The 27216-nt window shown below is 43.8% G+C and overlaps 1 protein-coding gene across 1 annotated transcript in view; it reads left to right on the plus strand.

The window, feature by feature from the left end:
- RAPGEF5 (Rap guanine nucleotide exchange factor (GEF) 5) overlaps positions 1–27216 on the plus strand; it is a 199888-nt gene that overhangs the window by 80124 nt on the left and 92548 nt on the right. The window contains exons 7-8 of the mRNA XM_014544637.1: positions 1473–1521; positions 24707–24780. Coding sequence (XP_014400123.1) covers positions 1473–1521; positions 24707–24780 — 123 coding nt within the window. The remainder of the gene's footprint in view (positions 1–1472; positions 1522–24706; positions 24781–27216) is intronic.

The following is a 27216-nucleotide window of genomic DNA, read 5'->3' on the forward strand; positions in this document are numbered from 1 at the left end:
GCCCCCACCCCTGCCCCAGGCCTTCAGCACTCTATTGTCTGTGTCTATGGGTTGTGCATATATGCATACAAGGTCTTTGGTTTATTACCTCCCACCTGCCCACCCTCCCTGCCTTCCCTCTGAGATTCCGCACTCTGTTCCATGCTTCCATGTCTCTGGATCCTCTCTGATCATCAGTTTATTTTGTTACTTAGATCCCACATGTGAGTGCATCATGTGATACCTGTCTTTCTCTGACTGACTTATTTCACTTAGCATGATAAGGGGTATGCCCTTTTGAATGGCACCGGGACTTGCCAGCCAGAGAAAGCAAGGCCGCAGAGCAGTGCCACAGAAGCTACCGTCTTCCGGGTGAGGATGCCCTGGCCACCGTGAACCTGGTCCCTAGGTGGAGTCCCAGTGTCTAGCATATTGTGCTACTTTTGCCTACAAGTAAATAAATACAAATTAAACGAATCTCAACAGCAAATCTTCTTTAACCTTGAACTTCCACATTCTCCCTTTAAAATTCATTATCAGGAACCTTCCAAACTCACGACCACCACCACCACCTCCACCTCCACCTCCACCTCCACCTCCACCTCCACCACCTCCACACACCTTAGAAGTGTGATGACACACACTTCTAAGCTTCAAAGAATGTGTCCTGTAGGGGCATGAGCTTTCTTGTTATGGAATATTTAATTGCTGCCCAACACAGATTTCCCAAAGTTAATCTTCATTACTTTTTTTCTTTGAAAGTGATTGTAGTTAACTTTTTTTTTTTTTTGGTCTCTTCCGGAAAGCTTTTAGGAAAGGATTTAAGCATTCAAATATGTGGGGTTGAGAGACAGAGAATGAGCAAGCAAAAATCTGGACAAATAATGGGGGTGTTACAGCACTTAGGATTTTTAAGTTTGTCTTGTCTATTCCTACTCCACCTACCCTGTGACTCGGTAGCACTTGCTTTTATGTGGCATATTTTCTGAACTGTTTGCTGGAAACCTGTCAGATTTCAAATGAACGTTTATTGTGTTTGGGCAGAGGTCCAGTTAAACCAGGGTCACCCATCTTAATTGTTGTAGAATTTCTGTGTAAGCTAGAATCTTTGAGAGATAAATAATAGTTCTATCTTTGCCAACATACATGCCTGCTTTAATAATTTGTTATTTGAATTACTTCTAAGTGTTTGATAATTATATTTTTGAAGTTCTTCCCATAAGTACAGCAAAAATACCAATGTTTCATGATACATTCTGGCAACCATCTAATTTCTTTTTGATCACTATGATTCTTTCAGCTTTTTAGCTTAAAATTTCTATGCAGAGGTTTTTCCACATTACTAAAATCAAACAAAAACCCAAAAAGTGGCAGCAAATTTAGCTCTGATTGTTATAGCTCTTAATTTGGGTTGCATATATAAAAACAAAGTACTGCTTTTGATATCTACATTTTTCTTATTCTAATTGATTTTTTTCTTAATATTTTATTAGGTGCAGAGAGAGCTAGCAGCTGTCATTGCTTTGAAAGCAAAGAAGTCTGGTGAGTAGTCTTTCATGGACCTAAGGAAGGTTTTCATTCTGAGGAAATATTTCATATATCATGTGGCAGTGAGCAGCTGAGGGCATCTCAGGAAATTTTGGTGTAGAATGTAGAAAAGTATCATTGTTTGTTTTAAAAATAATTCTACCATCAAAATAGTACAGGTTGTTACATATGGTTCTTTAAACATTCACTGCCTTTATTTTACATTTCAAGGAAAAATGAAATTAAAAATGTTTTTAGTTCATTGCAGCCATGAAATAGTCTTTATATACAACATAAGAAAGCAAACACGTTGCATTGCCTACTATAATGAGAGAGGAAAATAAACAACATCGAGGTTGTCTTTTTTGAAAAGATATTTTTTTTTATCTTCAAGTAGTTACTCCTGAAAATAATTGAAGTGTGTAATGACATCTAAAAGCCAGCATTTTACGTAGGACCGAGTGCATGGATCCGATGCCTAGTCCCTGTAGGAAACAAGGGGTGGAAGTGATATGTGGAAAGGCAGCTTTCAAATACATTTTGAAGGAGAGGCTGAAATCCAATATGAAATGGAGACTCACTGAGGTAGAAAAACACTTGCTTAGGGAGGAGGAGTGTCAGAAGGAGGCATCCTTTGCTGTTCAGAGGGAGGAGGTCAGTGCTAAATGGCATGACAAACACAAGGGAGATCGATGCTTCTTAGATAATGTCAAACTATAATAAGACTTTTCAGGAGGAAAGACTAAGACAAAAGAAAAGAGATGGCAAAATTTGAAGAAATAAATGGAATGGAAATGTCTTAAGAACACAAGCCATACATATTTTTATCTCTTTCTTTTTTTCCAGTTAGAAACTCCAAGAATTTGCTTTTCTCTTAGTTACTGAATCACACACACCTTAGTAGGAATTATCTGATTATATTTATACTGATCTTTGTGGATTTGGCTGCTGTAGAGGACACAGAACCTGGGTGCAATGAAGGTGAAAAGGTAGATGCAAAGGGCAGCATCTTGACCGAAAGGTTATTGCACGGAGAGGGCAGAGCGGACGGAGCTCCTCAGTGAGCAGCATTGGACTGTGGGTATTCGCATGGGCAGAGGCCAACATGGAGAAGACATCAGTATAACGATTGTAGGAGGGAGGGCTTAGAAATAAGTTGTGCTAGAGCTGATCTTGCTTCCTGTTATGATAAGGAGACAGACTTATAGTTTGTACAAATTGGGATGGCAGTGCCTTGGAGGATTTTTTTTTTAATTTCGGAAAATGTTGGGAAAATAATAAAAAAAATCATAGTGTGTCAATGCTGGAGAAAAACAGAGCAAATCAATAGCCAGGGAGGCTGGAGAAGGGGGTGCTAATTCGCACAGTGTCGGTGGGGAGTGGGGACTTCTGAGCAAAGGGCTGAAGTCAGTGAGAGGGTGAGCCCTGTGGATCCAGGCAAAAGATTTGGGCAGAGCGTGTGAAATGTGTTTGAGGAACAGCAAGAAGGCAAGAGTGGCTGGAGCCAGATGAACAAGGTGAAAAGAGGTAGGTTTTGGTTGACAGGCTAAGAAATTTGAACTTTCAGAAGGTAAAGGGAAATGAAGAGGAGTAAGGCCCGTACGTGTTAAATTGTGCGAAGTCGAAGACATGTGAAGTCAGCTTGATTGTGCCTTGATGTGTTGCTGTATGAAGTTAGTATGTCTGTTTTTGTTACTTGTTTGATTTATGGAGCTTGGCATGCAAACACAGCTTTGGCAAGTTCTCAGGGGCAGAGTGAAATGGTCTCTCACACATTCACTAATGATGGAGACATGAATTCATAGTGTCTTAGGACAGCAATTTTTCAGTGTTCTAGAATCCCTGACTTTTATCCAGTAACTCCAAAACTGGAGTTCCAGCTCTTGGGCGTAACCAGAGAGGCATGTAAAGATTCAGGTAGAAGGAATCTATTGCACTGTTGTTGTTTTTAACAATAAGAAATTAGAAACAATCCTTAAGTCTCCATAGTAGAGAAATGGTAAAATTGGGAGATCAGTGTAATGGAATGTTGAACAGCTTTAAAAGTTATGTTTTGAAGAATTAATGTAGTAAAATGTTAAAGTGGAAAAATATATACAATAAGCATGTATTACTTCTCTTTTTCATAAAATAGTTTTAATTATTTTTTCTTACAATTATAGGATAGCATGCTCGTTGAAAAAATTTTGATAATGCATGAATGTATGAAGAAACTGAAAAATCATCCATCATGTCACCAACAAAGATAACCACTATTACTCCTTTAAAAATAATTTAATTTTATTTTTTATTGCATTTATTGGGTGACATTGGTTAATACAATTATATAGATTTTAGTTGTACAATTTGTAATGCATCATCTGTATATTGTATTATGTGTTCACCACCCTAAGTCAAGTCTCCTTTCATAACCATTTATCACTCCTTTACCCTTTTCTACCTCCCCCAACCCCCATTTTCTCTCTGGTAATCACCACACTATTGTCTGTGTCTGTGAGTTTTTCTCACTATTACTCTTGTCTTGTATATATTTTCAGACATCTCTTTATTCATTTGTAGATATTGTATTATTATATATTAATATGCAGATACCCAGGTTGCGGGTTCCATCCCCGGCACATACGGAAGTCAACTGATCATGCTTCTCTCTCACATCAATGTTTCTCTCTCTCTCTCTCTCTCTCTCTCTCTCTCTCTCTCTCTTCCTCTCTCTAAGCATGACCTCAGGTGAAGATTAAAGCATACCAGCTGCAGAATGGCACTTTCTGTGTGTGCTTGTTATTGTTTTTTAAAATTATTTTTTAAAGAAGAAGAAAAAAGCTGATAAACATCTAATAAAAAGTCTTAAACTGATAGTTGGTACATCTGTGGCTTGACAGAAGGAATTGATTACCCTAATATCTTACGTCTTGCAGTAAAACTGCTCATTAGGGCTCAGGTGGTCCTGCCAGTTTTATGTCTTACTGTGAAGGGTTATTAAAATAAGAATTTGTATAAAGAAAAAAGGTGTTTTTTTTTTGTTGTTTCAGCTCCCCATACAAACAGAAACGAAAGTAACAGCCAATCAATAAATTATATAAATGATTCAAGGCTCCAGCTTAGTAAAAAATCCATTTGGTTGTAATCTTCTCAGAGGCCATTAGGATGTGCCTTTAAACAGTTTCTCCTCTAACTGCTAACTAGTGAATATGAACAGCATTTTAAGGCATCACGAGATTTTTATAAATTAGCCCAGATATCCTTGTTTGTCTTTCTCTTTGTTGGTTTGCTAATTCTGCTGCTAATGTTGGCTAATTCGAATCTTGGGAGATATGTTTCTTCCCTTTTCCAGGGAATTCCCAGCCAAAGCACTTTAGCTCTGTGGTCTTTAGATCACATGAACCTTGTGCCGTGGTGGGCTTCTACTTCTGGAAAACCTGAGACCTCATATTGGTAAATCTCTTCGGCAGTTTTTATATTTCACTCTCTCTGCTTAGCCATGGCTATTTAGATGTTTTAAAACTACATACCTAGGTCATTGATGTTTGGAAAAGAAAGAAGGGTTTTCTTCTGTTTATGCCATTAAATGTCTCTGGAACCTTAGCAAAGTGATTCCAGTTTGTATCTTGGAGGGTAAGAGTGGGAGTAGGGGAGGGTTGTGTAGGATATTCTAACCTTAGTGATTCCTTCCAGCTCTAACATTTAATCATAACAATGAATATTTTCATTCATTGCCTTCATTATCCTTAATGGAGTTACAACCATAGGAATATTTTACACAGGACTCTTTGAGGTGCAAGTGATAGAAAAGCTGGAAACCAGAGAGGGGATTGATTGGCATTGATATATTTTATTGTTTTTTTGACATATTAAAATATATATAACATAAAAGAGTATAAAATGGTTTACCTGTTGCATTTAGTTTTGGCTTTTTATAGATGTAATGTATTTCTTCTTTTTAATCCTCACCTGAGGACATGGAAGAGAGAGAGAGAGAGAGAATATTGATTTGAGAGAGAAACATTGATGGGTTGCCTTCCGTAAGCTCCCGGACTACGGATCAAACCCATAACCCAGATAGGTGACCTGGCCGGGAATCCAACCAGCAACTTTCAGTGCACAGGATGACCCTCACCAACGGAGTCACTCCAGCCAGGCTATAAATGTTCATTTTAATGGGCAAAATGCTCTTTTTAATGGGCTAGAAAGGATAAGGGGGCAGTCAGTGTTTTACATTGGAGTTAAATTGTTTCTCCTAGCCTCAGACATCCTCTTGTTTCATCATCTTGGCTTGAATCCTATATTCCAGCTTAAGGAGGCATTTGAATGTTTGTGTGATTTCAACAACCGGGTTACTACTGTTTGCATACATTGAACTCTGTGTGTAACACATTCAAGGAGGCCGTCCCTGGGTCTGGCAATCATGGTGGACCCACCAGGCAAGTGGAGCATCTTTTATGACCCTGGACTCTGCTGAAACTCCCAGCTTTTAAGATCCACTGTTAGTAACAATCACTGGTCACCAATAGCACCTACTGGGACATTTTAGCAGTGTCAGCCCCCTTCTTACGTGTATGTAGGTAAGATGGGGGAATGCTGACAGGAAGCTCTGTCTAAGGTTTGAGGTCTGACACAAGTGACAAGAGAGATTCTCCTTCAGGGCAGAAGCATTCCAAAGAGAAGCTTTTCGTGTGGCTTTGTCACAAGAAATGAAATAGATCGGCTGGTTATTTTTAACAGTAGAAAATAAGGCCTTTTGTTTTGCACATTTAGATGGAAAAAATAACCATTAAATGTATGGAATTGTTCTGGCTTTTATGGTACTCCAGATTTTTAGTTTTATCGATTCTTGACTAAGATCCAAGACAGGCATCTGTTCTTATCAGTTTAAATTTTTATTTTTTAGTTGACAGATTCTTTTTTTTTTTCATTTGCACTGTGTTGGACTTGACCCTTATGCTTTTGTAAACACATCACTCAAATGTAAAGGACTGCATAATATAATGGTATTTTAGAGTAGATGTTAATAATAAAATTAAGGGCCAGCAAAGATAGACTCGCGTGCTGGTACAATTATTGCTATCTCAAACTCCTTCTACCTTTTGGTTTTCTGTGATCTTTTTATTGAAAAAAAATGTAAATGCTCTTAAAAGCTATTTTTAAAAATATTTTATTGATTTTTTACAGAGAGGAAGGGAGAGGGATAGAGTTAGAAACATCGATGAGAGAGACATCAATCAGCTGCCTCCAGCACACCCACTACTGTGGATGTGCCCACAACCAAGATACATGCCCATGACCGGAATTGAACCTGGGACCCCTCAGTCCGCAGGCCGACGCTCTCTCCACTGAGCCAAACCGGTCAGGGCTTAAAAGCTATTTTTAAAAATCTAATCTTTTAGTGTTCTTTCATGAATGGTTGAGCTAAAAAATACTAGTTTAAAATGGCAAACGTCTTTGGCTCTATTTTAAGTAATTAAGATATTATGCTTAGTTTTTAGTGATACTTTCAGCCACTTAACTTTCTGAGTCTTTTACAGTCCATCCTTAAGAATGTGTCTTGTTCTCTCTGATATTTCCACATGGTTTGGTTTCTGCCTTTTCTTCTCCTTTGCCACCTCCTGGATGGTGAGCTGGCCAGCGGCCACCACTCCCAATGTGGTCAGCAGGGACCTATACTGATTGCCTTGTAACCCCACTGAATGTGGCATTTAGCATTTGTTAACCAAGAGGAAAGAAGTAGCAAGTGTTCTCTCTTAAAATAATCAACCGCATTCTGGTCTTCCCTGATGGATCGATGGTCTAGGTCACAGTGGTCGGCAAACTGCGGCCTGGCAAACCGCAGCTCGTGAGCCACATGCGGCTCTTTGGCCCCTTGAGTGTGGCTCTTCCACAAAATACCGGCTCTTCCACAAAATACTGACTTCTGTGCATGGGCCACGAAGTTTCAATCGCACTGTACGTGTGCGCCCGCACGTGGTATTTTGTGGAAGAGCCACACTCAAAGGGCCAAAGAGCCGCATGTGGCTCACAAGCAACAGTTTGCCGACCACTGGTCTAGGACAGCGGTTCTCAACCTGTGGGTCGCGACCCCTTTGGGGGTCGAACGACCCTTTCACAGGGGTCACCTAAGACCATCAGAAAACACATAGATAATTACATATTGTTTTTGTGTTTAATCACTATGCTTTAATTATGTTCAATTTGTAACAATGAAAATACATCCTGCATATCAGATATTTATATTATGATTCATAACAGTAGCAAAATTACAGTTATGAAGTAGCAACGAAAATAATTTTATGGTTGGGGGGTCACCACAACATGAGGAACTGTATTAAAGGGTCGCGGCATTAGGAAGGTTGACAACCACTGGTCTAGGATGTTTTCCCTGGAAGAGAGGGCTCTGTCTGACACCATGCCTATTGTTGAAGCTTGTAAAATCTCGCCTCTGCGGTGCTATAATAACCCCTTGTTCTAACATTTCCCGAGACTGTTCTTCCCCTGCTTGCTAACAGACTGTGTACATTCACATCCCATTCAACGCCTGTTCTTACTGACCAGCAATCAATTCAGTGGTTGAAAGGTTGTATCTTCCTTTTCTATTTTAATGGCATAAGACCAGAACAAGAGTCTTGAAACTATAATTCCCAGTGCAGTGTAAACTTAAGTAATACTTGAAAATGCAAAACTCCTACAACTGAGAAAATAATAGCATCCGTAAAGGCCAGGAACAATTGAAAATGCACGCAGCAGATGCTCTGTAAATTTTTCCTAACTCTCCCACTGGGATGCAAAGAAAATTGCCTTTTTTTTAAAAAATCCCATGACACCGTCTTTTGTAATTAGAGCTATTAAGTCGAAATGATAAATAACCGTGCAATGGCGTCCTACAAAAGAACAGCCCTTTGCCCTGATTGCTCCTGAGCAGCGAGAGGGCTAAGAGCATCAAGTCCAGGAAGTTGGTTGGACTCCTGTAACCCTGAGGATTGTTCGGAATTTAGGGAATTAGCAAAGCGAGATGACTGTCTTTTTCATCTTTCAACATGGTCGTGTCTGTTAAGATAGTAACTGAATCTGATGTGCCAAGGAGGTGAATAATTATAACCACAACAGAGTATACTCGAGAATGGAAGGTTTGTGAGGCCTTCGCTTTCAAAAACGTGCTGCAGGGCATTTCGGTGGCTGTATGCAGTGCTTATTAGGCGAAGGTAATTATTGCTCTAAATGGGGTTTTGTTTCTATTTTAGAGAATCAGATACCGCGGAGGAGAATGAGCACTGAAGGCCCCTGAACTCAGGGTTGTGAGGGCTCCCAGGCCAGGGTCTGTGTGGCCCAGGATAGTGACTTTACATCATCCGGACTCTGACCTCTTATTGCCTGTTTCATCGACGTTGCCAGACCTCAGGAGAGCAGGTTTCCTGAGGTCTGGAGCAGGGGGTGGGTGTGAGGCTGGAGAAAGGCGTGAAAGGGAGGACCACGGTTTCTCTTCTCTGGAGAAGCGGCTTCCAGCATCGCAGCTCCTGGGAACCTATTTTCTGTGAGGAAACGAAATGAGTGTTATGAGTGTACCCTGTGCGTAGATGCAGTATTATCAGTTCTACACCCAAGGTCAGATGAAAGTTAATGACCATTTGCACACCAGAGATCCGAAACCCACATTTTACTTCTTTCTCATAATGACAGGAAAGGAGAGCAATTTATATTTAAATTGATTTAAATTTCAAAGCATAAACACGGAGATCTCCCAGGTACCCCCTTTTCCACAGTGAAACTTCCTGGCAGGGCTCGACGTCCCTAACAAATTAAGTCCCTTCCCATCCCAGCTCCCCGGGGCGGACAGTGCTTTGTTTTCGGTGGAGCGACCCTGTCCCCGCCCTGCCAGGTAAGTGGGCACCACACCAGAAGCCAGCAAGGCCATCAGGGCCCCTTTCTATAATTATGTAGGTTTTACATTTGTTGAGCTGATTAGCTGATTGAGGCAGCGAATGGGTGTCATTAACACATGGTGGACGGGGCAGTTTCCCCTCTGAGGCTGCCGGCTCAGGGGTTCTCGGCTTCCTGAAGAAGAAGAATCCTGGCCATATGCTGTTTTTATAAAGTTAGGAAATTCTGCCGTCTGCTGAGCCCAGTCTCCTACCCGAATCCGGTGCCCTAGGCTGGTAGTCAGACACTCTGACTCCCACGCTGGCCTGTGCTCACTCTGGTACGTCACTGGCTTCTCTTGTCCTGTTCCCATCCTCCTCCTATATAATAAAGAGGGAATATGCTAACTGACCATCACACCCTCACAAAGATGGCGGTGCTCACAGCCACAAGATGGTGATGCCCAGTCCCCTCAGCCCTGCTGGGGGCCTCGGGTCCTCCTGAACCCCCCACTGACTGAGGCGCAGGCAAGCCTCGGATGGCAGCTGCCCAGCCCCCCAGGGCCAGCCCAAGGCTCAGGTAACCACGGCCGCCCGAGGCTCAGGTAACCACAGCTGCCCGAGGCTCAGGTAACCAGGGCCGGCCAAGGCTTGCGCTGCCGGCAGTGGCAGCAGCAGAGGTGTGATGGGGGCATCGCCTTCCCCTGATCGCCAGGTCGCCTGCCTCCCCTGAGGGCTCCCGGACTGTGAGAGGGGCCAGGCTGGGCTGAGAGACCCCCTCCCCTCTAGTGCATGATTTTTCATGCACCAGGCCTCTAGTTTTTTTATAAAAGGAAGAGGTCGGGCTCAGATGGTGACTGGAGTGCCATGCTAGGCCTGCAGGCCACGTCCTCAACACCAAGTGCGAGACAGCTTTGCTCTTCTTAATCATCTCTGCCCATTCAATACGAATCTAGGAATAATAACTGCTGTTCATTTCATTTGCTTTCTGAGCTGTTTTCATTTAATTGACATTTTTCCTAAGTAAAAGTCCTGCAAAGGCCTTCCTCTCCCACACATAACTCCCCGCCCCCCCACACATAACTCCCCGCCCCCTCTCACACACACACCCCTGGGAACATTTCTGCTGTCATTTGTATTGAGGGGTAAGAGCTATCCAGGGAAATCTTGGTCTTGGCCATATGACCCAGCTATTGTCCATCATTCGTCACATTAAAAGTCTAATTGTATAAACAGCCATGAAAGTGGAGCCGTTCTCAGTAAAACTGAAAATGACACGAACGCAGTGTATGTGGATAGAAGTAGCTAACGCTCCCTGGTACATAACGCCAAGCCTGCCATTGGATTCGGCCGAATTCTGCGGAGTGCCTTGATGCTGTTTTGATAAAAGTGAAATTTACTTCACATACTAGTCTATCCATTAAGTGACACATGAACACTTAATATTAGATCGTTTCTAAATCAGACATTCTCCTTGAAGGTGGCTAAACAAACTGTGGGTCTAGCGATTTGCGCTTTTCAGATACGTTATAAAAAGACTTCATTTTAATACAGCGATTGCAATCTGTTTTTTTGAATGAGATTGGTGATAGAAATTTTGACCCTGGAGTCAGAGAAGGTTCGCATGGAACAACTTCTGCATAAACAGTACCTTTTGATATAAGTGTTTTGTTTGGAGATTAGGAAGATGAATACATACTTTTAAAAATAATCCTGGCTCTCCTTCTGTAAAGCTATATCAAAATTCTTCTTTGACTAAATAAAACTGTGTTTCCCAAAGCAGTGGTCTCCAGGTCGAATTTGCAAAGCAGTTCCCTGCGGTATTTGTTAATAGTGCTAATCCCTGCTCTGCGCCCCCCCACCCCACCCCAATTAAGTGTGGATGGAGGCCTTGCATCTGCATTATAACCACTTCACCCCCGTGTGATTTAGCTGCCCGCTTTCACCGACACATGCCAAGGTCTGTGTGATTTGCTGTCTCAGGGAGTCAGCTGGTGTTTGTTTGTTTGTTTGTTTGTTTTGTGTGTGTGTGTGTGTGTTTTAAATATGTTTTTATTGATCTTTAGAGAGAGAGGAAGTGAAGGGGATAGAAAGATAGAAACACTGATGGGAAAGAAATCATCAATAAGCTGCCTCCTGCACGCCCCCTACTGGGGATCAAGCCGGCAACCCCAGCATGTGCCCTGATCAGGAATCAAGCCAGTGACCTCTTGGTTCATGGGTCCATGCTCAACCACCGAGCTACACCGGCTGGGCACGGCTGGTGTTTTATGAAGGGTGTTGTGCTAATGAACTAAGCATGGTAGGGGAATGAGAAATATTATGCTTTTACTATTTACTCATTTATTGGACAACTGCCTAACTTTTCAGTGTTTCTCTACCTGAAAGGAGATTTTCCTATGGGAATGATAACAGAATTATTACAAAGTTCTCATTGACAGTAAAAGCTTTATAAAGGAAGAGAATTATTACCAGGTTTTATTTGGTGGGCAGACTCGGGAGTAAGCGAACATTCTCACTGAAGTTTCTGTATTAAAATTAGGAGGAGGACATGGGGGGGTGGGAGGTTGAAAGGAAGTGACTTTAATCCTGGCTCCAAATAAATGCGCCAAATAAATGCGCCTGAACGAAGCCATATCCTTGTAAATTGTGGACAGATCCCAAGTCAATGGAGCTAAAGGCTTGTCTGGTTCTCTTTTTGCAAAAAGTGGCTAACTTCTATTTATTGAAAATGCAAACAGTGAATAAAAATGAAGCATTCGCTTTAAGACTTATGATCGATTGAGGAAGTCTACACCTTATCCTGCTATTGTTTTCTGGTAGAAGAAATGACTGACACGTTTGCGACTGGGGTTATCTTCGTAACCTTAGGAACAGATGGTAGTTTTTAGAAATGTTGCCAGTTCTCCTCCCCTCTAACTGCAATGGGGCGCAAAGCCTGCAGATCCAATGGCCAACTTAGTTTTCTATGTTCTCATTTTCTTCCTTTTGATTTTCAGTTTTGTTTTCATGTGTTTAAAAGACCCACTTCTAGATCTTCTCTCCGAAGGTGGAGCTAAGTGCAGGACCTTCTCCTCTGTCTAAAGGGCGCCTTATTGCAGCAAACACAAACTTTTCACGATTGGTAAGAAAGCAGGCTCCCCCATCCTTCATTTAGGGGGCATTAAGGGAGAGTGTCGATAAGCCCAGGCCAGGACACCTCTTGCTAACAGTGGAGATGGCCGAGGGAAGGGGGTGGGCATTGTCCCAGCAGCCTGTGGTCCCAGGAAGTGGCATAACTACCCTGTCTGATCTGGGAAGGGGCAGATTCCACCATCAGGCCTCACAGTGCTAGAGTGGCACACCTGGGACCTCATACCTTCATACCCTCAGCATTGTCACTGAAATTAACAAAGGGCTTCAAATTCAGGATTAGCATGTGTGCCTAAATCCAAGTTATTAAAGTTGTTTCATTTTGCTGGTAATGTCAGGCCTGCATGAGTCAACTAATTCCAAGGTTAGTCTTGTAACCAACTGGACAGTCTTATCAAAAGATCACACTGACTTGAATGGTCCAGGCCCTCCAAGGGCGTTTCCCTGGGGCCTGCCCTCATGCAGTTTTATTACCTTGATATTTCAGGAAGAAAGCCCTGATAAAGGGCTAAAATAACCTCCATTTTGTCTATTTTATTTGAAAATCCAAAATACATATCCTTTCACTTATGTGAGAGGAAATAACGGCTCAGAGCCTTGGGCGATGCTATGAAAAATAGCTTTGGCTAATAGCCAGTATTGTAGCATAACTTTTTCCCCCCAAACATATTTGCCTTAGCTTGTTATCTGCTGATCTTATAAGATTGTTTTGTCTTGTGAGCCATTAAAGGACTTGGTCTGACACTCGAAAATGGTCATGGGGCAGGTGCTCAGGATTATTCGCGACACTGAAATGCAGATGGGAAATGCCGTGTTCCTCATTCTCAGCAGCTGGGCTGTCTGTGGTCCTCACACGCTGCTCCCACTGCCAGTGAGAGCAGTTTAGCTGCTCCTGATTTTAACTGTTTTTGTGAAAAATGGTCTGCTCCGAACGTGGCTCCTGCCTGGGCCTGGTTTAAATCCTCCTTTTGGGATCTCTCAGTCGCTGGAGCCCACCGTGCCCTGGGCTCCCCTGGGCTCTGCAGGGGTGCCCATGCTAGTCCCTGCTGCCCCTTAGGACTCGCAGGGGCAGTCAGGGGCCCATCTCGGCAGGGTCAGGCTCTCTGGTACTTCCCAGCTGCCCCCCCCCCCCCAAATACTGCCTCTTGCTGGGGTTGTGAACTGTCACAGGCTCCAGCCAGCCTCTCCCTCTTGATGAGCGTTGGCTCCTTTGCTGGCCTTTGTCTCCAGGGCAAGTAGAAAAACCGCTTGATTCCTTGCAAACTTCCCATCCTGGGAGAGAAAAGCAACTCAGGAAAAAGCAGCTGCCCTGGCCTCCCCCAGCCTTACCGTGCTCCCTGCTGACCTGCTGTGAGTGTGCTGGCCCCCGGCGAGCTGGGGCAGACTTCCGGGCAGTCTCCTCTGTGTGCCATGCTCAGTCTGGGCATGAACCTCCACTCCCGGCCTCAGGGTCCTCATCAGCTCAGAGCCTAAGCCCAGCCCAGCCAGGGAAGATGGGGTCCATGGCTCGGACCTCCCGTCTCTGCTGCCTCTTTACCCATCTCCTCCCCGAGGTCCACTTGGAGCAACCTGGGGACAGCCTTGAGCTGTCCTAACTGCCTCCCGAGGGGACACCCTGGCTCAGCTCTCCCAGGAGAGCGGGACAGAGCTTGGAGTCTCCCAGAGCTGGCTCCTGATGTGCGGAGGGAAGGACGTCTTTCCACAGCTTTTGCCCTTCCAAACCTGTCTTGCTACAATGTTCTGCCTTGGGTGTCGGAATACAAGTAGTAATGACTCTGCTTTTACATCCCCTGTCTTCCATTCTGCCCCAGTAGGAGGTGGGTCTGATTAGAAAGAAGCTCCCATGCACAGATGAAATGCAGAAGTAAAAAGCACGTCACCGTGTTTCGTACTCTAAAGTAGCTCCTTGGCTGAGCACTTCCATCCATCCTCTCTTCCCCACGCTGTCCTGTGGGGAGTGCTTATCATCACCCACTGGCAAGTAATGAAGTTGACGTTTGGTGAATTGACGTAACCTGACAAAGGTCAAGTACTAGAAATAGTGTAGGAAGGATGCCAAATGTGTAACAAAAGGAAATTCCTTTAAGGTCTAGCAGGTTAGTTTTAGGTGAGGGTTCAGGGAAATTTTCAAATCTTTCCTGGTCTCCTCTTGGGCTGCCCCCTCCATTGATTGATTGATTGACTGAACCAATCCTTTGCTAGTGGTTGCAAACACAAAGGTCTCTCAGGGAGTTCTTGGTGGTTCCTCTGCCAGGAATCCTGCTGTCGTGTCAAGGGAAGATGTAGCAGTAGAATTGCTGAACATTCAAACAAAAAAATCTGAAGAGCATCGTATGAGTGGCAGAAGGTTGTAATGTTATTTTTAAAATGTAGATGCTTGCCTACCATAAAACCTTACTTGACAAGGGGATCGGTGCAGACTTGACCTGCTGTGTGTAGACCTACTGTGTGCAGACTTGACCTGCTGTGTGCAGACCTGACCTGCTGTGTGCAGGCGTGACTTGCTGTGTGCAGACCTGCTGTGTGCAGGCCTGACCTGCTGTGTACAAACCTGACCTGCCGTGCACAGGCCTGACCTGCCGTGTGCACACCTGACCTGCGTGTACAGGCCTGACCTGCCATGTGCACACCTGACCTGCGTGTGCAGGCCTGACCTGCTGTGTGCAGGCCTGACCTGCTGTGTACAGACCTGAACTGCTGTGTTTTCTGGTTTACAGTCCCAGAGGCAGATTTGTGTAGCTGTGAAAACCAAATCCACAGACTCAGGCTCAGTTCCTCCATAGCCACTTGCTACCACTCAGTGGCTTCCAGAGGCTCATTTTTATTCTAAAAGAGCTGATGACCTTGGCTGGCATTGCTCGGTGGTTAGACCATAGGCCTGCACACCAGAGGGTCTCAGGTTCGATTCTCGGTCAAGGGCACATACCTGGGTTGCAGATTGGATCCCTGGACATAGTCAGGGCACGTGCAGGAGGCAACGAATCGATGTGTCTCTTTCACATTGATGTTTCTCTCTCTCTTTTTCTCTCTCTGTCTCTATCTCTCTCCTTCCCCCATCGATGTTTCTCTCTCTCTCTCTCTTTTTCCCTCCCTCCCTCCCTCTTCCCCTCCAGTTCCTTCCACTATCTTAGGAAAAAAATTCAGTGGAAAAAATATCCTCAGGTGAGGATTAACAACAACAACAAAAAGGAGCTGATGGCTTATAGCTCTGGGGCTTGCTTGTTTGGGGGGTGCTGGTGAGGGGTTAGGAGAGTTAAATGAGATGGCCAAAGCTTGCGGTTTCATGTTGGCACATATAGTTAGGATCAGAAATCACTTTTCTTTTAGCCCTTGAGTTAAAATTCTGTAAATTTGGATTCCTGAGAGGAAGTGTCTGGAGGAGCAAAGGACACTGGGACCTTTTCAAATGCATGGCCTGCGGCGTCTGAGCATCACTGCTGCTCGTCCTTACTGTGTGACCACAGCAGATGGACCAGAACCTGCCTGTCACCAGAACATCCTCGAAAGGCACTTAGAAAACTAAAGCTTTTCTGTTTCTTAGTAAAAAATGTTGAAGAAAAATGATAGCTAAGCTTAACTTGATTTTTTTTAATTGAGGTTTTATTTTAGTTGGATCATGTACAAGCCATGTTTGCATTAAAAGGAAACGTGTTTGGTTTTTTCTGGTACGTTTCCTTATAAGAAGGGCAAACAAATGGACTATTTGGGACAAGTATGGATTAGCTCTTTACTGCGCTGGCCTACAGAGCACGTACACTGAGTAGCCAGATTATTATGACCGGCCAGATTATTATGACCACCCCATCAGTACTTCATTGGGCCACCTTTGGCCTTCAACACTGCAGCGATTCTTCTTGGCATTGACTCCACAAGATGTTGAAAGGTGATGTGAGGAATCTGACAACATGCCTGATGAAAAGCACTGTCCAGTTCTGTGAGATTTGATGGTTATGGAACCAGCTGTCTGATGGCTCTTTTAACTTCGTCCCACAAATGCTCAATTGGCTTGAGATCTAGTGATTGCGGGGGCCATCTAAGCAAGGTAAAGTCTCCCTCATGTTCTTGAAACCACTCCTGCACAATACGAGCACCGTGGCATGGTGCATTGTCTTGTTGGAAGAAGCCATCTCCATTGGGATACACCATCAACATGATAGGATGAACTTGATCAGCAACGATAATTAGGTATGTTGTGCTATTTAGACGTTTATAATGATCTGGCCCTCTAGCAACTTCAGCAGGAAATTATAGCTAATTTGCCTACAAACGTCAAGTGGTCATAATAATCTGGCCACTCAGTGTATTTCTGGTCTAATGGAAAGAATTGATACAGTTTACACATTATCATTGTACTGTTGACTAACTTTTCCGGGGACTGCACATGTATTAAATGTGAAAACCTGTTAAGAAGTGGAAGGAAAGGGAGCTTGGAGGGTCTCTGCTACAAGACAGAGACATGGAACTGAAATGGAATTCTGTCTGCCTCAGGGGCATGAATCATGCGGGCAGGGCAGCCAGCGGGGAGGCCGCCAGGCCGTGTGCAGGCGCGGTGAATCTGATGGGGGCAGTGGCAGTTTTTCAGCTACCTCTGATTTTAGCCTTCTCGCGATAGCTTCTTTATGTTGCTGTGAATTTTCAGAACATCAGCACACCTATACACACATGTTAATAAAAGTTGTACATTTCTTTCGTGCAGCGGGCGTTTGTTATTTTCTCTCTGTAAACCCGTAGGTTATGAAGCAGGGCAAGCGTTGGAAGGGAAGGGGGTATGTAGGATGAGTAGGTCTTTGTGGCCCTAATTTTCCAAGAGACTGAAGGCCTAGTAGAAAATTCAAGTCAGTTCTTAGACTGTTTACAATACACCTCCTGTTTTCTGTCTTTTCAGTCTCACTGCTGTTCAGTTCGTTTTATTTATTTTTAGATGTATCTTTATTGGAAAGTATCACAGATGTCCCCATTTTTTTCCCTATTGACCCCCCTTCACCCCGCTCCCCCCTACTTTGCAGGCCTTCTCCACCCTATTGTCTGTCCATGGGTTATACATATAAGTATATACGTTCTTTGGTTTCACTCTTCCTATCCCACCCCTCCCCTCGGAAGTTAGACAGTTTAAATTTTCATAGCATATCGGAGCAGATAAAGAATAAGACCCTCTCCTCCACTGACTTCCTCTTTGCGTGTCGTTCTGACCAATCTATTTCACATCTCTCAGCCTCAGTTTTCTCATCTGTAAAATGAGGATAACATAACAGCACTGGGAATATGATTAAGGAAAAGGCCAACCATGTACCTGTTCTAAAACATCACTGGGAAGTAAACATCCATTTGGGGATAGCAGGTATATGATCTCATTTAACTTGATTTCTATATGAAATAAATCCAATAACTGTTAGATGCATCTGGGCATGGAGTCTGAGCCCAGATGGCCTGGCTTTCCAGGCCTGGTGAGCTTCAGCCTGAATGTTGGCCAGTGTTTCTTAAAGTGGGGACCCCCAGTGTTGAGGTGCTCAACTTGCACATCTCTGGGCGAATCCCTCCTGCACCAGGAGCACTGGGCTCCCTGTGTGCCTCTCAGGTTCCCTCAGTGGGGAGAAACCGCAGTCTGAAGGTGGGGGTGCCACCATCAGATTGGCCTCTGGAAGCGGAGCCCGGGCAGCTGTGGACAATGAATGGGTTGAGGGAGAGGCTGGCCAGGTGACAGGGTGAGGTCATGAGCTGTGCCTGTGGCAGGGAGGAAGGGGGTGGAGACACTTCAGAGGTGGAAGTGACAGGGTTTAGGGACAGATTTATGCGAGGACTGGGGAAGAGGAAAAACTGTGGCGATGCCTGGTGGTGATCCCATCTGAAGCACCAAGCCCAGGAGGAGGAGGAGGAGGAGGCGGGTGGGCTGCCTCGAAGGCGCTGCGTGGATGTCAGGCCTCTGTGTCCTCACACCCTGTTAAACAGGTGACTTTCCTGAGGGCAGAGTTTGTGCCACTGGACTCGTCATAGCAGCTCATGCACGGCAGACACGGATGGTCTGCGAAATGAACACACTCAGCGTGTAACTGGAGATGTGGGCCTGGAACTCGGGGAAGAGGGAAGAGATGGAGACGCAGATTTGGGACTCGCCCACATAATGGTGCAAGCTGACACCGCAGGCACAGATAAGATCCCCGGGAAAGAGCCTGCGGGAAGCTTGCGTCTTTAGAGGGTTCACGGATGATACGGATGATAAGGACCAAGAAAAGAGAGTTTAAAAACAACAGTCTCACGTTCAGCTGACAGGCTGGAACAGACTGGGGTTGAGAAAAGATGGTTGGGAAAGAGATAAAGTGGTCGTAGGTCAGCTTTCAAAGTGAAGTTCCAACGTCCCTGGATGCGCCAGATTCTGATACTCTATGGCACCTCTCCATGGTGAACATTGACCACTATTTTTCAGATTTTAACACTAAAAAGAGTCATAAGGTGAAGGTTGCAACTGCTGCTTTTTTCTTTCTTTTTTTTTTTTCTAATTCTCAAGGATATTTTTTCCATTGATTTTTAGAGAGAGTGGAAGGGGGGCGGGGAGAGAGAGAGACATGGACTGGTTGCCTCCTGCATGCACTCCAACTGGGGGCAGAAAGGATGAGTAATCCCACAATCCAGGTATGTGATGTGCCCTTGATCGGGAATCGAACTCATAACCCTTTGGTGCCCTGGCCAACGCTCTAACCACCGAGCACACCAGCCAGGGCTAGGCAAAATTCTCAATACACATAAAGAGAATCAAGGGGAAAGAGGTTAGCACAAAAGCATACTTGGGAGGAAAACCCAGTCCTATAGTTCTAGCTTCTCCCCAACAAGTGCTGCATGTTTTTGGTCACATCTTTGAAGACCTCAATATTTGTTACCAGGCATTACACTTTGGTTAACAGAGCAAAAATCATACACACACGCAAGTTAAGGGACTTGGCAAAGGAAACTCAGCCATGGATCTCAATCAGCATCATGGAGGGGCTCTCCAAGGGCTGGTGGACTCTCACCACAGCGCCCTCCTCGTGAAGAGAAGACCTCAGTCTCTTCCAACACAGAGACATCGTTTTCTGGGAAATACTGAAAAATTATGACTCCAAAAATGCATTTTAGCCAGTGGTTCATATATACTAGTTGAGAACAAAAACTTAATTTATAGTGGCCTTTTTAAGGATTTACCATTTCCCCCACGAAGTCTCATGTGTGAAATACATAGTCAGTTAAAAGGGAGTGCTCTGTGACCCTTTAGTACGAAGATTAATGTCAAGGAATCACTAAGGAGGCAGCTTCTCTCTCCATGTCTCCTACTGGTGCAGCTCATGTGGTGGGAGGGGGAGGGAGCAGTTATTTAGATTTCTGAGCTGAGTTTTCTTCTTTTATCTGATCAGAATAAGAGTGGGCTGGGAGAGATTTCCTCTGCAAATATTGATTCTGGGACAGTTCCCTCCAGGGGAACACGTACACGGGAATGACAGCTCCTGGGACCTGGGAGGCTTGAAGCCTAACTCTGCCAACACAAACCATTTCCTTATCTCTCAACACACAGAGTCTAAAAGCAAGAAAAGGCCTTTGAAAATAACTCACCACAACAAAAGTCATAAGCACAAGATCAAAAAGCACATATTTTGAGCAGTGAACGTGAGAACCTACATGAGAACTAAGAGTGTATGTGGATTAATTAGCTCTAATTCACAGAAGAGCTCTTAGTTTAAATGTCCCTATTGGTAACTCAGCCGCGAGCAGGGCAGGGGGCGGGACAGTTGACAGCCTCCAAGAACCGAAGGGCTCACCCGAAATCACTTTCTTGTTGCCTTGAGGACAACAGGTATTTTCTCCCTTCCACTTCCAAGCGATTGCTAAGAAAGCTCTCCTAATAACCCCACTAATAATATCATTCAAACGCAAATGGGATCAATGTCCTTTCAAAGTGATGCTTATTGAATTTCTGCCGATCAACTTTGTACAAGTAAGAGCCACACGAACAATGAGACACACAATGATTACAAATCATTGGGGGGACTACAGTTGTTAACAACCGAAATTATTATTTTCAAAATCAACCGAAACTATTATTTTTTTAAATTTACAAACCAAAAATTTCTGGACAGGCAGTTAGCATTTCGAGTCTCAATGTGAGAAATCAGCAAACATAGTTAAGAAAAATAACTGTTGAATATTTTGCCAAGAATTAAAGTTTCATCAATACTACAACCTTTCGCCTGTGCAGCATTTACAGGGAGAAAGCGCTTTCATATGGGGTCTCATCTGATGTTCCCGCAACCTCACGAGTCGGGCAGGTAACACCCCCAGCCTACAGATGAGCTTCTGTAGCCTGTCCCCGTCCTCCACATAAAATGTGTGTATCTGTGGCAGTCAAGTCTGCCTGGTGCAGGACGGAGCAGAACAGTGCTGGTCAAACTGCACATCCATTGGTGTGGACCTGCGTTTCTTTTTTCTTTGGTTAATCCTCACCCAAGGATATTTCTTCCAGTGATTTTTAGACAGAGTAGAAAGGAAGGGAGAGACACAGAGAGAGAAACAATGATGTGAGAGGGACACACTGATTGGTTGCCTCCCACCAGGGGTTGAGCCTGCAACCGAGGTACATGTCCTTGAACCCGGGAGGGACCCTTCAGTCCGCGGGCCGACGCTCTATCTACTGAGCCAAACCAGCTAGGGTGGGACCTGTGTTTCTGTTCATGTCTTTAATGAAATAGAACAGAATGCAATAGAAAGAATATAAAACATGTTAAATATCAATGCATCGCCACTAGTACGTGTCACAAATGTGGATGAGCTGTGTACAGGTCAGGCTCTTTTGCCTGTTCTGTGGGTTGTGGACACAAACGTGTTAGGAAAACACAGAGGTGTTTCTGGACCCAGTTCCTCATTATCTAAATAGCCGGCTATTTTTTTGTACCATTCCTGGAGCAGGGCCATAATATTTGTTTTAGGAGGTCCCGCCACAACAACACCGCCCACATTCAGCAGGCGGTACATCCCCTGTGGGATGACATAAAAACAAGCTTGCGGCAGGAAATGCTGATAGAGGGTGTTCAATGTTGGTTACCAGGAATATAATCACAAGTGCTTCAAAATGCTCACATCTTTGCTGTTCTTTAAAAAGTAAGGGCACCCTGGCTAGTTAGAGCATTGGCCCACCCACCATAGGGTCCCGGGCTCGATTCCTGCTCAAGGGCAGATACCTGGGTTGCAAGTTCAGTCCCCAGCCCCTGTTGGGGCATGTGCAGGAGGCAACCAATTGATGTGTCTCTCTCACATAGATATTTCTCTCTCTCTCTCTCTCTCTCTCTCTCTCTCTCTATCTCCCTCCCTCCCTCCCTCCCTCTCTCCCTCCCTCTCTCCCTCCCTCCCCACCCCCAAAAAAAGAATTTTGCCTAAAACTCAAAAGATAGTGTTAACTCTCAATCCTGACATTGTTATCATTGTTCTGCATGTCCTATCCTATATTATAAAAAGCCCGTGGTCATGACTCCGTCACACCGTAATGACCAATCACCAAGAGGCTGCATGCGTGGCGAGGCGCACATGGATGGGCAGGGACTTGACACTGAGTCCCCTCAGGCGCCGGCGGGGTCTTGACCAGGAGGTGCATCGGGGAACTCCGGGACTCAGGGGAGTCCCACGCGGCACTGGCCCCGCCCCAGGACTCGTGCAATTTTGCTCACTGGGTCACTAGTTTCTTAGTAAAATAAGGTAAGAAAAAGAAATGACTCTACCCCAGAGCATTGTTGTTTTAAAAACATAAACTTAATAGGTTACCAAAAATCCAAAATTTGATTTTCTTCACTTTCATCGACACTTAAACTTGAAGGAACAAAAATTCAAATGAAGCATAAATTAAGTGCCAAGGTATTCCTGGTACTTCATGTGGGTGAAGTTGTCTCACATGGGTATAGCATCAGATTGCCCCCTCCCCCGAAGAAAATTACCCCCCATTATGGGATGAGGAAAGAATTCTTATATTAGTTCAAGGTAGAACTAGGTGGAGTTCCTTACTTCTCCAGCCCATGTATTTTTAAGTGGATGTTATTCTATATTTCATATTTTCCTTTGTATTCTCCTCCAGTTTTGCAGAGAAAACGTGTTTTTCTTTATTCTTAAGTTTCCTCCTAATCGGACCACAGTAGCAACAGGGGGCCTTTGAATGAGCATGAATGGAACTTTTTGCTGGAAACAGAACAGCTTCTGCCCACATTCACTGTTCATGCCTTTCGATGCTCAGCTGGTGGGAGTTACCCTAGGTATCCATGGAGTTTAACAGAATTTCCCTCCCCTCTTTTTTCATGAATAGGTACCAAAGGCAGGACTTAGTAAGTAGGTGTAGTCAAGCCATGCCATTTTGGTCACTTGGGGAGGAATTGTTCATCCCAGCAGTGGTAGCAGAACTCATCCTGTGTGCACGATGTTTAGGTGGGCATAAGAGCCAGGGAAAAGCAAAAGGTACATGAGGTGATATTTTTAGAAATACAGAGCAGAAAGCTTCGTATTTAAATGTATATAAAATAATGCAAAGACTGAATCCAGAAGTGCAGTGGGTGACCTCGCGGACAGCAGGGTTGGTATGTTTTTGGTCTGGGTGGGCTTTTTTGGGTCTGCTTTTTATGGAGAGGACAAAAAGAATTAATGGTATGATGGATATGAGCAATAACTCATTCTACTTAGGAGTCATCCTTGATTGTTTCTTCTCCCCGCCTCACTCCCACCCGCCCCCACCCCCCGTAATCAAATCATCGGCAAATCGCGTTCATTTTGTCTAAAAACACAACTCAAATCCTCCATGTTTCTTCAGCTCCTTGCCCCTCCCTGGTCTGAGCCTATGTCCTCTCCAGCCAGGATGAGAGCACAGTCACCTAACTGGTCTCTCTGCCTCCTGTCTTGACTCTCGTAAGTCTGTTCTCCACAAAGAAGGCAAAAAGCACTTTCGAAAAAATATACGTTGAATCATGCAATTCCCAATGTTAAATTTCTTAGTGCTTCCCCATGTTCAGGCTAGAATCTGAATTTGCTATGGTCTGAACTCTCTCCGGGACTGTCTTGTCACATCACTCACGCCTGCCATGGGTGGCTCCATCTCAGCCTTCAGGTCTCAGCCCAAATATCACTTCTTCTGAGAAGCATCCCACCCCCCTTGCCTCCTCTCCAGATGACCTCTCCCACCTGGTTTTCTGTCATTCTCCCACTTATCATGATCTTTAATTCCATTGTATTTTTTTTACAATTATTGTTGTTGTTGTTATTATTAGTTGTAGTAGTGGTTATTGTTCATTGGCTATCTCCCCAGCTAGTGTGTATATTTCATGAGGTCAGTGGTGTATCTGTCTTGTTCACAGGGATAACCCAGTGCCAGGCATATCATAGATGCTCAACAAATATTGGTTAAAATGGAAGAGCAAGCTGTATAAGGAGAAAAATAGTGATATCACTGCGCCTGCATCAGAGTTGGGTACCATATGTTTTGATGTTGAATGTCAGGGTGAAGTTGGAGATTAGGAGGAAGCTAGAGAGTTCAAGGTAGACCTCCAATGATGAACAGAGTTCGGACTCAATAAGATAAGCAATACACAGGCCAAAGCATGGCACTTGTTACATTTTTTGAGATTGGTTATTTTAGCAGGTATGCCCCCGCTGGATTGTATCAGGGAGAGGCTGGAACCAGGGGCTTTGTGGTCGGAGGTTATTGCACCAGCACAGAAAGGGAGACGAGGACTTGGATAGGGAGGTGCTGGGAGAATGTGGGAGACGAGGTGGACTCAAGGCTTCACGGTTCAGAAGTTTGTGGTCACAGTGCACTGAGCAGCCCAAATATACAATACTGTGCTTCCTTTATTATATAACACTGAACCCTTAGCCAAAAAATCACATTAAAATGACGTTCTCACGTGGACTTCATAGAAGCCTTCATCTACACCCCAACTCCCCGTTGGGTGAAGGATGAAACTGGCATGATGATGTCTTGCTTGATAGGTTTTGGTGAAAAGGAGAATGAGATCAAAGTTTCCCATTGCCCTTGATTTAATAAATGAGATGTATATGAAAAGTGCCCAGTTCCACTGGCTAAACTTTCTATCCAAGTAATAGTACCCATATTTACATGTTGTGAATCTACCTACCAATTTTTCCCTGTCCAATTGCTCTAGAAAATGATCTGACGCAGTTTTCTGAGGATGCTGCATGTGCTTAATATTGTTCTTTTTTATTTATTTAAGCAATTGAACAAGATGAGGAGAGCAGTGACAAGCACGTGCCTGCGGCAGAAGCTGACGGTGTTCCAGATCCTCAGGTATGACCAACCCCGGGACAACCCCTCAGGGCCCCTTTCTTTGTGTTGAGAGAGGTGAGAGAGTGCAGGTTTTGTGTTTTGGAAAAATAGTCACATTATGTGAATAAAGTACTTCTTCTCATAAAAAGACATTTCACCAAAAATAAAAAGGCTCTACAAATCACATTTATAATTTTATTCATGGGGGAGACATACTCCACTTCCCAGAGAAAGCAAGGAAAGTGGTGAGGAACAGGAAAGGGGACCCCTGGGGCAGACCACCCCACGGAGAGGCCCAGGAGACTGGCTAACAGCACAGCCTGGGCGTGGCCAGGCAGGGCCTCCCTTTCCTGGCTGCTGGCCAAGGCCTTCCTTCATTCCACGCCGTCCCCTGGTGGTCAGCGCATGTCATAGCAAGTGATCGAACTCCTGGTCGAACTCCTGAGGGGACACTTTGCATATTAGCTTTTATATATTTGGTTTCATCAGAAGAGAAAATTACAGTATATGAGTATATTACATTAAGAAAATATTTGAAGGAAATCACAGTAATAAATTCCATGTAATCATGGTTTCTGCCTTCTCCCCTGCTCCCAGCATGCTCCGGCAGGCTGCAGTATCACATAGTGTTTGTGTAGGATGGGTCTTTCCACCCAACGTCCTGTGTTAACAGCAGTAATTCCACAAAAGAAGAGGACCAGAGGAATGACCCACCCTGAACTTGCATTGCCTCACCTGTACAGTGAGGGCCTGGGAGGCACTGGATGATTTCTGAGGCCCTGAGATGCCCAGCATGGTGGTCCAGGCCTGTCCTAGGGATGATCTGGGCATTTCGAACCTGCCCTTGCCAGCACTCTTTCTCTCAAATGCAAGTTCACTCTGAATGCTCCTTGGTCCTTCCCAATTATCAAAGAGGATATTCTTCTACCCCAATCAGGAAGAAATTTTTCTTAGTTTTCTTCCTTTCTGTGGAGAAATTTGAGAAAATGAATACTTGCTTCCCTAATATATTACTAATAATATATAATAATAATAATAATGCTACTTATTATTATTAATTGTCTTCTGAATTTTCCTGGAAAGAATTCTTAATATTTTCTGTGTTGGAAATAGGTGCAGACAATTGAGTGATGTAGTATATCATCCCAGCCCATCAGTGTTTTATTCTGCCATTTGGATTTTCTGCCTTTTGTTTAGAAGAGCAAAAAGTTTTTTTATGAAAAAAAATTTATTCATTTTATTATGAAATTCTATTCAAGATTTAATTTTTAAAGAAATGAATCTATTACATAATAATCGATAAGAATCCATTCGCGTACCCTAGGTTTGTATGGAATCGCATTCTGTAATTGTAAATGTGCTTCATGGGAGGCGGACTCTTCCATCCTGATTTTCCCTGGATGGCAGTTTTGCATGTTGTTTTTTCTAAGTGATTTTTAAAGGTACAATAATGTAGAACATGTTGCAGACATAGAACTGTGCCCTTTCACCTTTTGTCATAAAGATGGTTCATTTATCGTCGTAGCTTTTCCTAAGGGAATCCTGCCCAAGTTTCATTTTGCCACTGAAAAATGAGCCCAACATTTTTATGACTCCATTTATAAAGAAAACAGACTTTTCATTTACATTCAACACATTTCTCTTCTCAAATACTGAAAATCACGAATAGCTTTAATTATACACTACACAGATTTGTTTTTCCAAAGCAGACCTTGAAGTGAGGCTCTTCAATAACTCTTCTGATGCTTACACATTAATTTCTTTCTGGCCTAATAGTGTTAGGTAAACTGTTTATAATTAATTTCACATCAATAAATCAAGTAGACATGTGAACGTCTAGAGCGAAAGCTGTTAGTTATCTTGCTTCTCCTGCCAGAGCAACATTCCTAAAGTATCTTAATAAATTCATAGGTTTTTGGACTTGGATCACTAAATTATGGAGTTCTGAAAGGGAGCTCCAGAAAACTTCTGGTTCAGTGTGGCACTTCCAAATGACAGAGGACGTGTAGGCATCTCTCCGGCCTAAACGTTCTCCAGGAATGAAGAAGCCTCTTTTGATAATAAGTGTTCTGTAAGGATTGCTTAGAACTAATTATCTTGTGAAAATGCATCTAGGAATGATGTGGAAACCAGAAGATCAAGACAACAGTATTCCTTTTTAAATCATCAGATGATTTCATTATCAATATGAAATAAGTCAATCTGAAACCCATTTTTTTAAAAAGTAACAGCATTTCGTGTTTAAAATACATAATTTGTGTACCAAAGTATCAGGTTCTAATAAAAATATTTCCTTAAGAAAGAAAAAGTCTGTATCTAGTAGAATCCTAAGCATCTACACTAATAAAAGAGAAACATGGTAATTGGCATACGACCGCTACCCTTTTCATTGGCTAATCAGTGAGTATATGCAAATTAACTGTCAGCCAAGATGGCGGCCGGCAGCCAGGCACTGAA

This window comes from Myotis brandtii, unplaced genomic scaffold (assembly GCF_000412655.1).
Source record: "Myotis brandtii unplaced genomic scaffold, ASM41265v1 scaffold374, whole genome shotgun sequence".
Lineage (NCBI taxonomy): Eukaryota > Metazoa > Chordata > Mammalia > Chiroptera > Vespertilionidae > Myotis > Myotis brandtii.